Source organism: Pleurodeles waltl, chromosome 4_2 (assembly GCF_031143425.1).
Source record: "Pleurodeles waltl isolate 20211129_DDA chromosome 4_2, aPleWal1.hap1.20221129, whole genome shotgun sequence".
Taxonomy (NCBI): domain Eukaryota; kingdom Metazoa; phylum Chordata; class Amphibia; order Caudata; family Salamandridae; genus Pleurodeles; species Pleurodeles waltl.
The window spans coordinates 491,590,416-491,603,356 of NC_090443.1; the positions used below are offsets into that span (position 1 = coordinate 491,590,416).

General features: G+C 43.3%; 1 protein-coding gene across 1 annotated transcript in view; it reads left to right on the forward strand.

The window, feature by feature from the left end:
- Positions 1 to 12,941, forward strand: part of LOC138292988 (TLC domain-containing protein 4-A-like) — a 119,912-nt gene that overhangs the window by 19,170 nt on the left and 87,801 nt on the right. Inside the window, exons 2-3 of the mRNA XM_069231916.1 lie at positions 1,960 to 2,127; positions 5,571 to 5,660. Coding sequence (XP_069088017.1) covers positions 1,960 to 2,127; positions 5,571 to 5,660 — 258 coding nt within the window. The remainder of the gene's footprint in view (positions 1 to 1,959; positions 2,128 to 5,570; positions 5,661 to 12,941) is intronic.

The window sequence follows — 12,941 nt, forward strand, 5'->3', positions numbered from 1 at the left end:
CTGCCAACAATCAGGTTCTCTGTCCAGACCTCCAGTTACGGGCTTTTGCACAGGCCTTTTCTTTTTGCACTATTGAAGACAGAAGTCCTCCAAACAACACAGCTTCTTTGCTCCAGCTGATGGTGTCCATGTGACCCCACAGTTGCACTGGCACTCTCATCCCAACAAAACCTATATTTCCTAGCAGGGTTGCACAGATTGCACAGCATGGTGTTCACACTGACAAGAAACAAGTGTTCTCCTTTGGCTCTTTCACAGGGACTTTCCAAGAATCTTTCTCAAGGTTTGAACTCTCCGGTCCCTTTTAACACTGGTACCACTTCCCATGGGGTGGGAAGTGTTCTCTAGATGTACCTCAACAAGAAACGTAGAGCTAAATATTGTTCTTGAGTACATATCCCGGTATTCCATCTCATGTTGAACTTTATTTAAATAAGAGTATGGATCTTGTCAGTGATGGCAGCATCCTTCAGGGATCTACCGCCGTTTCCGACGTAAAAAATACACCATTGTTGAGACTGGGATAAAGAGTGTGTCCTTACACTCATATTAGCCCTTCAGTTTCATGTCTGTGCTGCAAATTGGGAAAAACCTTGTCCTGGAGGCCTCCGTTGTGATATGGCTGACATTGCTGCACCTGTTGATTGAAAGGGTAGAGGTGTCCTAAATAAGTAGGAAGATAAATAAGCAGGTCCTTTGTATCATAGTGGCATGATGGAACTGCCATCATTAATATGGATCCCGAGAACAGACCCCCGAAATAAATGTCAGTGGTGCACGGAGAGTTTTCTTCCTTTGCGTGTTTTTTTTTTTCAGCATTAAAGCTTTCAAAATGCTGTACCCAGTAGCAGAACAATTACCGTTCCTGAAATTGGTAACATTGCATTTCACTGTTTTCTGAATGGGGTTTGCAGAAAGATGAAGAAAGCAGATGGGATATCTGCTTTTTTTGTAGGATGCTCTCTTACTACTGTACCTTTTGATACTGACCATAGACCTCCTATTACACTGCAGACACCTTTCTTTTAAAATAAATGTAACCCTAATTCATTGTTGTGTGTTTTTCTCACAGCACCATGAAGTTAGGTTGCAACGTCAGTTTAGGTTGTGGCAGCACAACAGGAATCGTATGTAAGACTGAAATATTACTTCATGATGTCAGTGCTGGAACCTGTGTACAGACTGTAATGTTTCTTCGGGAATAAGTAGTCAGACCTGATGTAACACGGTGACGGCAGTACAATAAGCTGATGCCACATTGAAACAGCACTGCCGGAAGTGATGTCAGAATTACTGTATTCACATGGTCAGACAAGGGGACATCTGACCAGAAATGCATTTCTTGAACCAAAGCCTTCACCTGTATATCCTTCAGTTTCCTTTCAGTGCACATCAAGCGCTTGTCTCGTGTACTTTTTCAGTAATCTGACCACAGTTGTACCTTGATCTCTGCTTTCAGGCTTATCTCTGTGTCCACAGCCTTTGGATCTGACCTCTGTGTTGCTTCTTTATGATATTTCGCTGATACACTCTGTGCAATCATCTAATCTTAAACTTATAGCCAGAAGGAGGAGGTCTAGAATGTACACAATCAGTATTCTTGGAATTCATATATCGCCCACTCGATCTGTGAGGAATGTTTTTGTTGCTGCATATAAGTATTGTGAGCGTGCTGGAGGGTTGCATTGTTGCTACCTTTGCTGAGCATATTCTGTCTTTAATGTACTGTGTTCTCTGTGTGGCAGAAGGTTTCATTACACCTGCCACGTCTCATATATATATATATATATATATATATATATATATATATATATATATGGAATTTACACTGCTTTGTATTACACACAGCACTCGCATGAAATGAATGGAGGGGTCATTTCCTCAGCATGAGATTGTGAACTATAGATAGCTTTCTCCTGCACCCCACTAACCCGTGAATTTACCGCTTGTTCCGTTTAGGCTTGGTGCAGACTTTGAGGACACCACCCGGTTGAGCTACTGTGTTATGGCAGCCAGTTTTGTAGCCTTCCAGTTCCTTTTTTCAGCCGTGAGCCCTCACCTCTCCTCCCTGCTGAGCCAGCGGTACATGGAGCTACCGGCTGGCAAGAAGTGCGAATGGGACTCCAGGTAAGATGGCTGCGGCCAGCAAGGGAGGTGTGTGGAAATCGGTAACTGGGCTGTGTGGGTGATGGGGCTAGTGAGAGAATAAGGCACGCAGGGTTCATGCACAAGACATTACTGCTATTGAGCCCCAGGTTTGTTGTACAGTACAGCAGTGTGGATGTCAGCACTATGTGGTATCCTCACTGTCCATAGTCTACACTCTTTCAAGGCGGCCTTTGCTTCTTTGAGTTTCCAACATTTAGACAATGTGGTAAGGGATACAGTGCAGCTGAAGGAGGAAGTCTGTGCACTAACATACCTTGTTTTACCATTCAAAGTCTCTTTCAAGATATTTTGCACCCATAACCCTGCAAATCCACACCAGAGTCAAATATACAAAAATAAGTAGCAAGGTCATTTGGATTGCATGGTTTGTTAGTTAACAGAAAACCAGTCTCCACACATTGTTGGTGGAAAATTGAATATATGCCCTTCCAGCGTGGATAAAGAATATTGAAGGTTGCCGGGCCATCCTTCAAGCTAGGAGATCAACAGGGCAACCTCTTTTTCTGCCGCTGTTATACAGTTATGTGCCATTTTTACTTCTTTGTAATAATGAAGGTTGGGCTTCCAGTATTCATGTTATTAGGAGCCAGTTTATCTGCCTCAGGTCTGTGCTTACTGGCTGGCTAAAGTACTTCTCAATGTCTGACACTTAACACAGCCTTTATGTTCAGATTGTCACTTCAGATGATGCAATGCCAAGAAAATATTCCTCTGTTCCTCACAAAAGATGATCACCATCAGCAATGTGCTCAAAGACCAGACATGGGAATAGTGCTACTTCAAGGCTTTTATGTACTGACCCAAGATTGCATCTCTGGCACCAGACTAGTTTGTTCTCTGCTTGGGAACTTTTTGCCCTGCTTTTGTGTTTGTTTCGCTGAAAAACACTTATGTCCATGTGGGAGAGAAGGGGGAGTTGTAGGTACAACAAACTGGACTTTACCTCGTGTCCCTTTCAACATGTAATTGTCTACAGCACAGTTAGTAGGACAAAGCTGCTCTAGGAAGCAGCTGTGACATTACTGAATATCGGATAAGAATTTGAGCATGTAGTTGATTTTCAGAATGCATTTCTTATCATTGCAGTCTGATGTAGCCAAAGACAAAGACTAACACTGGTCTAAGCCAGGCACTAATCCTAAAACAATGCTCTGAAGAAGCTGTGTGTACAGTTTTCAGGTTAATGATCCGGGTCAAGTAAGGACTTCTTTCTATTATTTTAAAATCAGTGCCATTATATGGAACGAAATAGGGTACTTCTGCCACAACTCTTTTACCAGAAACTCACTTAAAGACTCACAAGTAATTTGGTATATTGAACAGCATCTGTATAACCTGGAGCTCTGTGTCGTGTCGTGTTACAGCCTGGATGAGATGCGGAACCGTATGAGATGGGTGTGACCCTGTATGAGCTGTGGGTGTGTATGGTGTCAGACAGGATCCTGTGTTTATTTTTACAGTTGACGTGATACAGACCTGGATAGTTTGAACTTGCTCTCTTCATTAGTATCACCTTAGTGACTACTTTACAGTGCAGAAGCCTATCCTTTGTGTATAGCATGCTGAACTTACTCTACAGAAACATTTATACTACTTGTCCCTTGATTCTGGCAGAACAAGAAATTCAGGCGTACACATTTTATAAACATCTGATAAATATTCAATAGATCTAGTCGGCATTCAAACCCAAAACCTTCAGGTAACACATAGCAGTCCTGCCTCTCGAGTGAGATACACCCTGCCTGCTTTGGAACTATGTTTTGAGGAAAGAAAAGTAAGTCGAGACTGAAAAGTAGTAGTGTGCAATATTTTATCTAATTTGCTTAAACAATTACGATATTTACATGAAATGCAAATCTGGCATCTGCTGTCACATTTTGTAGTGAAATGTGTATGCAAGCCACTAAAAAAATCATGAAAATCTCGAGCACTACAAACACCAGCTGCTCATTCCCATTGTTCCTGTGGCTTGTGCAAAACTTTTGCTGTGACCTGGCCGTAATTGTGTGACGTTGAGTAAATTTCAGTGGTTACGCATAACATGCTTAACACAAAATGCTGAAATTACGACGCGTATGGCGCTGCTGTAATGAAAATTTCACCTGGGCCTACTAAAAAGAGTTGATGAAAACCTGAGAGACTGCTTGTGCGCAAGGAAATCCGTAATAACTGCAGAATGTTGATGTGGCAGGAACCTGCTAGGCGTGCTGTGCAGGATATTGGTGAAAAATTGTATATGTAAAGTTATCGGCTAGGGTAGTTGAATGACAATAACTACTTTGCAGTTGCATGTAATGCTAAGTTTCTCAACCTCATTCTCTTTCAAAACAGTTTTTATTGTTTGAAATTACTTGTTGCTGTTGAGACCGAAAACAGGTTACCTGTGTGATGGAACAAATGGGAGAACAAGATTGTTCAGTTGCTGGATTGGAAATCTAATAGGGTGCTAGCTCCTATTTGCAGGATACAGAAGGTGGACCTTGTGACCAGCCGTTGCGCATGGTAAAAAAACTCGAGCTATTCTGAGCACAAAACGGAGACTCCTGCTACGATGCCATATGGTTTATGAATCATCATCACTGATGAGGCTGAGTGTCTGCATTCACCGAGGCTCTGAAATCCAAAGGGCAAAGGTACACAAGGATCAGTAGACTGTCTCTGGCAGACACCAGTATAGAGTTATTCAAGAAGGCCCTTCTCTTGTCTTGGGCTGCAGTGGATGATTTTTCAACCTGGCCCTCCAAATCTTAGGACCAAAAGTCTTTTGGGTTACAGAGCTTTTCGAATCTCAGGAATGCCTATGAGGGTTTGTTTGCCTGAACTGAAACATAATCCACTGGCTCTCTTGGGAAGTATATATAATTGCAGTAGGGCATCACACAAAGCTGTGCCCAAGTGTGACTTGGGCTACCATTGGGCCTCAGGAGAGGTAACTGGCATTAAGCCTTTGGAACGGCAGCACACAACATTAGTTTTGAACCCTAAAGCCAAGTACAAAGATCCCTAACTTCATGCCGTGCAGTCTGCTGCTCCCCTCGCTAGTTTTTAGTCTTGTGACAGATACACATGACACTAGCTTTGTGAACATGATTATTTCCACACAGCACTGCTTGCTAGCTCTACGGCCTGCAACGGGTAATCTCTGTTCAGACCACATTTGGCAGCATACATTTATTTCGTTCATGAAACTAAAGGGCCAGAGTAGCAGGGCTGGCAGTACACAACAGGACCACCGAGCTCTGGTACCTGCAGCACACAGCACTACACACATGCTCCAGCTTTTGGAAACAAGTACAGTGTTTGCCCCCAGTTCGTACATTGTGTGGAAGACGCTATAACTTGTGACTGATTCTGTTTTCTAGTTTACTAAGTCGTATACTGATGAGTTGTTCTTTCTCTAGGTGTGTCTCAACAGCCCACGCTCTTGTCGTTGGATCCTTCTGCCTATATATTCTTGCATTCGATGATGCTATCAACAAGGACCCGATATGGTAAGCACCTTTTCCTACCTCTGAAGGCAGGAGTCTGACACCTGATTCTTATCTATGTGTTTGTGGGGTCTATTGCAACTCATTACTTTCATTCTGGATGGACTGGGATAAAGGAGCAGGTTATAACATAGAATATGCCATGTGTGGGCAGATTAGAGACTACATGAGCAAAGCATGACAGCCTCCCTCAACCAGCTTTACCAGGACCACCACAACCCTCCAAGTATGGGCTAAAATTGTCATGTGGTAAACTACGGTTAATCTGGTACCGGAGCCCACACACAGAGTCCGGAACTATTCAGGTGTTAAGTAAAGTACACCCCTCTGTTCCAGCAATGGTACCAATAGACTGCTCCGCCTTTGCCTAGTAGTCTTGACTCCCAGCAGCACATCTTGTTCCTGGGCGACGACCGAAGAACTTAGTTCTGCTGATGCAGCTCCCTCCTACATCATTTTTGATTTCAGTAGTGGTGCCAACACACTTTTCTGTCAAGGCACTACAGTTCTGACATTCCTACCATCTCTACCAAATCTCTTGCCATTGAGTTCACTATTCTTTGAAGGATTTTGAGTGAATTCTTGTGTTTAGTTGTACAATAGTTGAGCCTTCAAGCAGTGGGAGGATAAGTTACATGTTCTTTTGGAGGAAGGGCCCAGCATTTAAGTGGCGGGCAATAAGGTATTTTAAGTCAAAAAAGTTGAAATAACATAACTTGGTTCCATAAAAAGCTAGCTTATCTGTAATAATCATAGTTAATTAGTTGATTGTAAAGGAAATTGGTAGTCGTGCTGGATGCCTTCAGTTCTTGAGGGGCTCAGGTAGCAGGCAAAGGATGGAAGCCGTCTTTCCTTGAGGGACTCTGGTAGCAGACAAAGAGAAGACAGCTTAATGAAGTCCCACTCCCTGACTACCTTTGCTGGCAGCGGTGGCATGAAAGTCCTCAATTCCTGGTGTATTCTGCTAGCAGACGAGGGCTGGCAGCGTAAAGGAAAGCCGCCATTCTTTGAGAGACTCTGCAGGCAGACAAGGGATGGAAGTCCCAACTTCATCAGGGACTCTGCTAGCAGATAAGGGCTGGTGGCTTAATGGAGAGCCACCACTCTTTCAAGGGCTCTGCTGGCAGGCAAGGGGGCTGGAAGCTTAATGAAACCTGGCACTCCTTGAGGGACTCTGCTGGAAGACAAGGGATGGAAGTCCCCACTCCAGGGGGATTCTGCTAGCAAGATAGTGCTGGATACCTTCAAACTTTGAATGGTACCAACAAGGAATGGAAGTCCCCACTTTTAATGGGCTTTGCGGGCAAGGACTGACATCATACACAAAGACCCCATTCCCTGGGGATGTGTTCTAGCAGACCAGTATTGGCAGCTTAGTACAAGTGCCCACTTCGTTAAAGTCTCTTCTAGCAAGCAGTTCATATCTTAATTAAAGCCCTGCTCTTCGTGGAGACTTACAAGCAGGCAATGTGTTGAAAATGGCCCTTTTTGCAGGGTTATTTCCAAACTTTTTGCCTCTGACCTCCTGTTTTTGCTGCATTTCATTTTTGCTAGTTTTCAGTAAGTGTCTATCCCTCAGACTGAGAAGAAACATTGTGGCGTTAAACATTTTAGGGCTCATACACCTGATGCAGATTTTATCCTGCCCCACACCACCGCAGATCGGTCCAGCGACCCATTCTCATGTTTGCTCTTAACCTACTACCAGATTTGTCTACACAGCTTGGCAGTAAGGTTCACAATCCCACTGCTGTTTTTTGGTTCATAGTTGTCTCTGATTAACCTGACTGTGACCCTAAAGTCTCCCGTGTTCTTATGAGAAAGTGAGGCTTGTCTTCCTGGTCAGAGTGTCGTAAAGAACTGTGGCACTGCCACCCTCGCCCGTCTTGCCATGGAGAGCCAGGATTGGGGTGAAATACAACCCTGGTCACCCTTCTTAATACAGTATGAACTCATGTCAGTGCGGTGAGGCGGTAGATTGAAGAGAGGGGAGTCACTTCATATATATCCTGGGTATATACACAGCAGGGAAATAGAGAAAGAGATTGGAGAGCTATGGAGATACGAGTGAGGGAGAGAAACAGTGAAAAAGATGGAGAGTTATGACAGAGCGCAATTCATTCACATTCAAGGGTATATAAATACAAGTCAGGTGACAGGCGATATAAGCCTGGTATTTTTACGTCTGTGGTGGCATAAGTAGTTTATAAGGTCAGGCATGTTAAAGTTATTTCATTTTGTATATGGTATAAATACAGAAGTCTAGATGAACATGTTCCAGCAGTTGGCATGCTACCAAAACATGGGATTATGGGCTACGACTTGTGGCTGAGGCACAGGAATGGCAAGAAGAAGCTATTCACTAACAGCCTTTGACAAACCCAATAAGTGACAATTTTACAATGCGAGTCCCAAATTTGTTTGTAAAGCATTGTATATAAAAAAAGGTAAAATAAAAAAGGCGCCTGTTTACTTAACACTTATACACGTACCCCCAACCCCACCCCAAATCATAGAAATGCTTTTTGTTTGAGAATACCTGTGCCAAGATGGCCGCTGATGCCTTATGATGCATGTATGTGCATAGTCAGGCCAGACTGTTTTTCTCAAATAAGAAGTGTTTGAAGATAGACGCCAGTGCATTTGCATGCATTGTAATGCGCACACCTGTTAACACCCCAGCAGATATTTTTTGTTTTTCTTTTTACATTTCATTTAATGCTTGAAGATGGCAATTTGTCATTTTGGAGCAGTAAAATAAATAAGAAAAAACCTGCGGAAGAGCTCAAAAAGGAAAAAAAGCAAGCAGCCTGGTAGCAGTGTGCAGCTGCCAGGCCTTCATGGTTAACTGTCCTTTTTCTTTTTTTTCTTTTTTTTAAAGGAAAATTAACTGTAAAGCAGAAACTGGTGGTGGGGGAGGGGCTAGTGAAACAACGGACATTTGGAGGTGTGAGGGAAGGGCATGATGGGAGGCTGGACCAAGATTGGGATGCGAGGCCAATGAAAGATACTCTTCCTTGGAATGCTAAAAATAAAAGAATGCGCATTGACAAAGCCAGTAGGTCTTTCCTTTGAAAGGCATTAGCTGATGTTTTGGACTTGGCCAGTACTAAACAGCATCAGCCAAAAAAATGTGAAAATGTCTGGCCTCAGCATGAAGATGTGTGCACATGCCTACATCACAACGCATAGGCATGTGTTCCATGGTGCTGCAGTGGCCTTTCATGTGTTAAACTTTTAATTTACCATTCCAAGATGGCACGTGCCCACATTGGGGCTATAAATGAAAAAATAAAAAGTGCATGAAAGCACATTATGGAGAAAGGAGTAGCACAGTAGTAAATTGTCGCTGCCAGGCCCTCCAAAAAAGGATTGGGAAGAGTGAGAGTCAGGAGACCGATAAAGCAATGGGAGGGTGCCGAGCAACACAACACAGCAGAATTCGGAGGTGTAAAGGAAGCAGCGAGTTGGATGGGACAACCTGGAGTGCAGGGGTTGAGGGATGACGATGAGTTTATTTTGTGATTACTTAATCATTACAAATGTATGCAGTTCAGATAAGAAATGTCATGCTATAAAGTGTGTTATTGATTAAAATCATACGAGAGATACAACTTGTAGTAAACATGTATAATTAAGTGCTAGCAAGTCAGTGATGCATAATAATGGATATTAAAATGCGAGGCAATAAACAATGCAGGGCTTAATGATATCCTGGTTGAGATTTGCGAGTGGGTTCAGGTTTGTGTTCTCCAGCTCATAGTTGGGTAAGACAAATGCAAAAATGTAAAATCACGAGGGACACATCTAATAAAGTGCAAGCAGCAATTGGAATATTTGGTGCAAAATAGCAAGAGTTAAAAGACACTTTGTTAAAATCTATTGATTCATGCAAATTGTTCAGCGGTGGGCTGCTGGAATTGTTGCTGATTTTTTCCTTTAACAAAGAGAGTGCATAAAATATTATTTTCCCAAACTTGGCCATATCTGCCACTGGTTCCAAAGTGCATACATGGTGAACAGCCTCTTTGGCCGAGCGGGTGCCCTGTTGTCGGAAGATTGGCCACAATAACGTTCGGCAGAGTAATATGTGTACCAAAGATTCTCTTCTGTAATTGCAGAGTCTAAATTTTGTGATGGTTTCAAGGGATCTCCAAGTCGGATTCGCTTATCTGATTGGGAGTGGCACTAGTCTTGCCGATTAAAAAAAAAAATCGATTTAAGGAACGTTTTTCCACTGCCCGATGGAGATAAAGTTTACCTATATGATTTGTTTGAGGCATCATTAAGGAGTCATGTAGGACCTTTGCCTGAAGGGCTTTCATGTCCAATTTGCGTGAATGCAGATATAATTGCTTTTTTTTGCCGATTTGATGCTTGTGTGATATATAATGTTTGTGTCCCAGTTCTCCACAGCAAGTTGCAGGCTTTCTCTTGCGGCTGTAATAGTTATGGACCAGGGTTGTTGGCATTTGTGAAAATTGTTTTTATGAAAGCCTTCATGGTGTCTGGCAAAAGTATTTTGCCAGGAAAGCCATGTTTTCAACTTTTTGCTGAACAAGGCCGAATTCCAGCCTGATCAGTGTGTTCCTTGTGCGGGATGGAAGGTGAAGCAATTTCTTATGGGATGTACATTGGCTGTTTTCGAGTTCGGTCGCCAACATCCTGGGAAATGCCTGCTGTACGTAATTGAGTGAGTGGAGCAATTTTACCCGAGTCGCCCTCAATATAGTCATGGTCGTTGAGCTGTCGAGAGTAGTGTCTAGTTTGGAGAGTGTGTACGTAACCATCATTGCTTTGATCTTCATTTTTTGTAGATGCAATGTTCTTTCAGTTTCGGACAGCCGTGCTCGCAGATAGTTATGATTTTGTACGCATTCTAACCTCTGTGTCCTCAACCACCATCTCGTAGACATTTTTCTTGGATGTCATCCGTAAGCACTATTTTTGTTTTGCTTATGTTGGCTACATGCTTATTCTTTAGGTTATACGTGTTCAGTGCTTTGAGGGCCTTTGTGTAGGCCGACTTTCGTGTGATCCATAGGAATTCAATCATCTGTGTATTGCATGAGTGAGATTTTCTTTCCTCCAATTCTTGGGGTGAGTAAGGTCGCACAGGATAGGGCCGGGCCCAAATCAGCTGTGTATTGGTTGACTAAAAGCGGGGCCAGCACAGCCCTCAATCAGTAGTGATTTTGGCAGTAGCTGTCTCCCTGGTAAGTTTAACCCTTACCCAGGTCCTGGTGTAAAGGGACATGGTGGTGCACAATAATTTAGGGCAGATGTTCCAGTTCTCTAGTTTCTGCCAGAACAACTCTTTTGAAAGCTTTAGAGTAGTCGATAAAACAGGGGGTGGGTGGGATGTATGGATTACTGCTTGATGGGCTAGGTATGAGAGAGCGACAATGTTGTCCACTGTTGACCTTCCTGCTCGAAACCCTGTTTGATAGAAGGGTAATAGGCCTTCAGTGGAAGCCCATTTTGCTAGCTCCTGACTGTTCTGGCATATGCTCTGCCCTCTACATCCAACAATGCTATTAGGCAATAATTCCTTGAGCCAGCATTTGGTGTCTTTCTTTAAAATAGGCTGCAAAAGAGAGCCCCTCCACAACTCTGGTATGTCTTGGAAGAGCCTGCATTTGGTGTATGGCAGTGCCAGTGCTGAGACCAAGGAAGCCTGACCATTTCATAGCTGTGGGTAACTGGGCAAGAGGACTAGGGGTTGGAATATCCCCATGATCTTTTTTTAATTAGTTCTCTTATCTCCGTGTTCATGCCTGTTGGACTGACACGTCCCATTGCATAGGCTTACAATCACTCAAGGAGAAGCCATGATCCAGTCTTCTTCTTTAGCTAGGCCAGGATTTTGAAACCGACCCAGCAATGCATAAATTAAAACTGTCAATAAAACGTCCTTTTTATAGAATTCCCTAACACAGTAAAGAAAATCCCTCTGCGTTTACACTCAGTTTTAGGTATCAGGGTGTTAGCAGTGCAGCAGGTGCAGTCATAATAACTACAATTTCAGAATGATCAGACATACAAGTAGGCTCCACAAATATTAATGATTTGCATGTTCAAAAGGGTAATGGTGGAAATCCTGACTACAGGTGGGCGAGTTCAAGAGCACATTGCACATTTAAGCATACAGTTTGACATAACTTTAAAATGTAGAAACCAGAATAGTCAGATTAAAAGGGGAAAAGTTACGGACTCCTTTAAGTTAATACTTTTGTATAACGCTTAAATCCCCCTCTAAAATCTCTCACAATAGATGTTGCTGCTGGAGCTGCTCCCCCAGGCCAGTGTGGCATGGGGACATGTGGGCTCTCGGTGGAAAGCTCAGCCGAGTCCATCAGCAAAGTCTTGTCCACCTAGTTGCATATCTAAGTGCCCGGTTGACCCACTGCATTTTGATTGTGTATGGCTACCCAGATCGGGTCAGTCCAGCCATTTGACTTGCTTGCACTAGAGCCTATGGTACCCTGGCTAAGTCACTGGCCCACCTACTTCACCATAGCTGCTATGGGACAAAAGATAACTGATCCAGTTCCAACTATAAGGACAGATTTGGACAGTATCCGGGGTGGCTCTGCCAAAGACTGACAAGTGCAACTGCTTTCATAAGACCTTCAACCCTTAACAAACCCCGGGAAATGTCTAGGATACAGTCTTGCTCGATATGCAGACTACATGGAAAAGAGGGGATATGTCTCAGAGCAAGGAAACATATCAGTTGAGCCAGAGGAATAAAAAGGTGCCAGTTGAGTTCTCATGGAATGACTGCCACAGACTGCCCAAGAACAGTGCCTCCCTTGCCCACGGAATAACAAGAGTCTCAGTCCAGCGATAAAGGAGCACCTATGAGGAAATAAGATGGCACACCTCTCGAAATAATAGAGGTCACATCTCCCTGGAAACATCAAGGCATTGCTCTAAGATTAAATGAGGTAACAAACTTCCCAGGAGCTAAAGAGGCCCATATCTCCGAGAAAATGTGGGAAAGCATAAACCTTGGGAAACAGAGGTGCATAATTGAAGCAAGGAGAAGGGCATCTGCCAGGCAGTGGTGGTGTTGCAAGCAATTAAGGACAGCTTTCGACTAACAGAGACACGTTGCCTTAAGAGTGCGATATTTAACAAAACGGGTGCAGTGGGCAAGCAAGAGGGATGAAGATGCAATAGCATTTGAACGAAGACTCAGCTGGCAATGTTTAAAAAAAAAAAAAAAAAAGAGGACTCTCCTTCAATAGTTGGAGATCAGAATGGCCCAGCACCATTAAT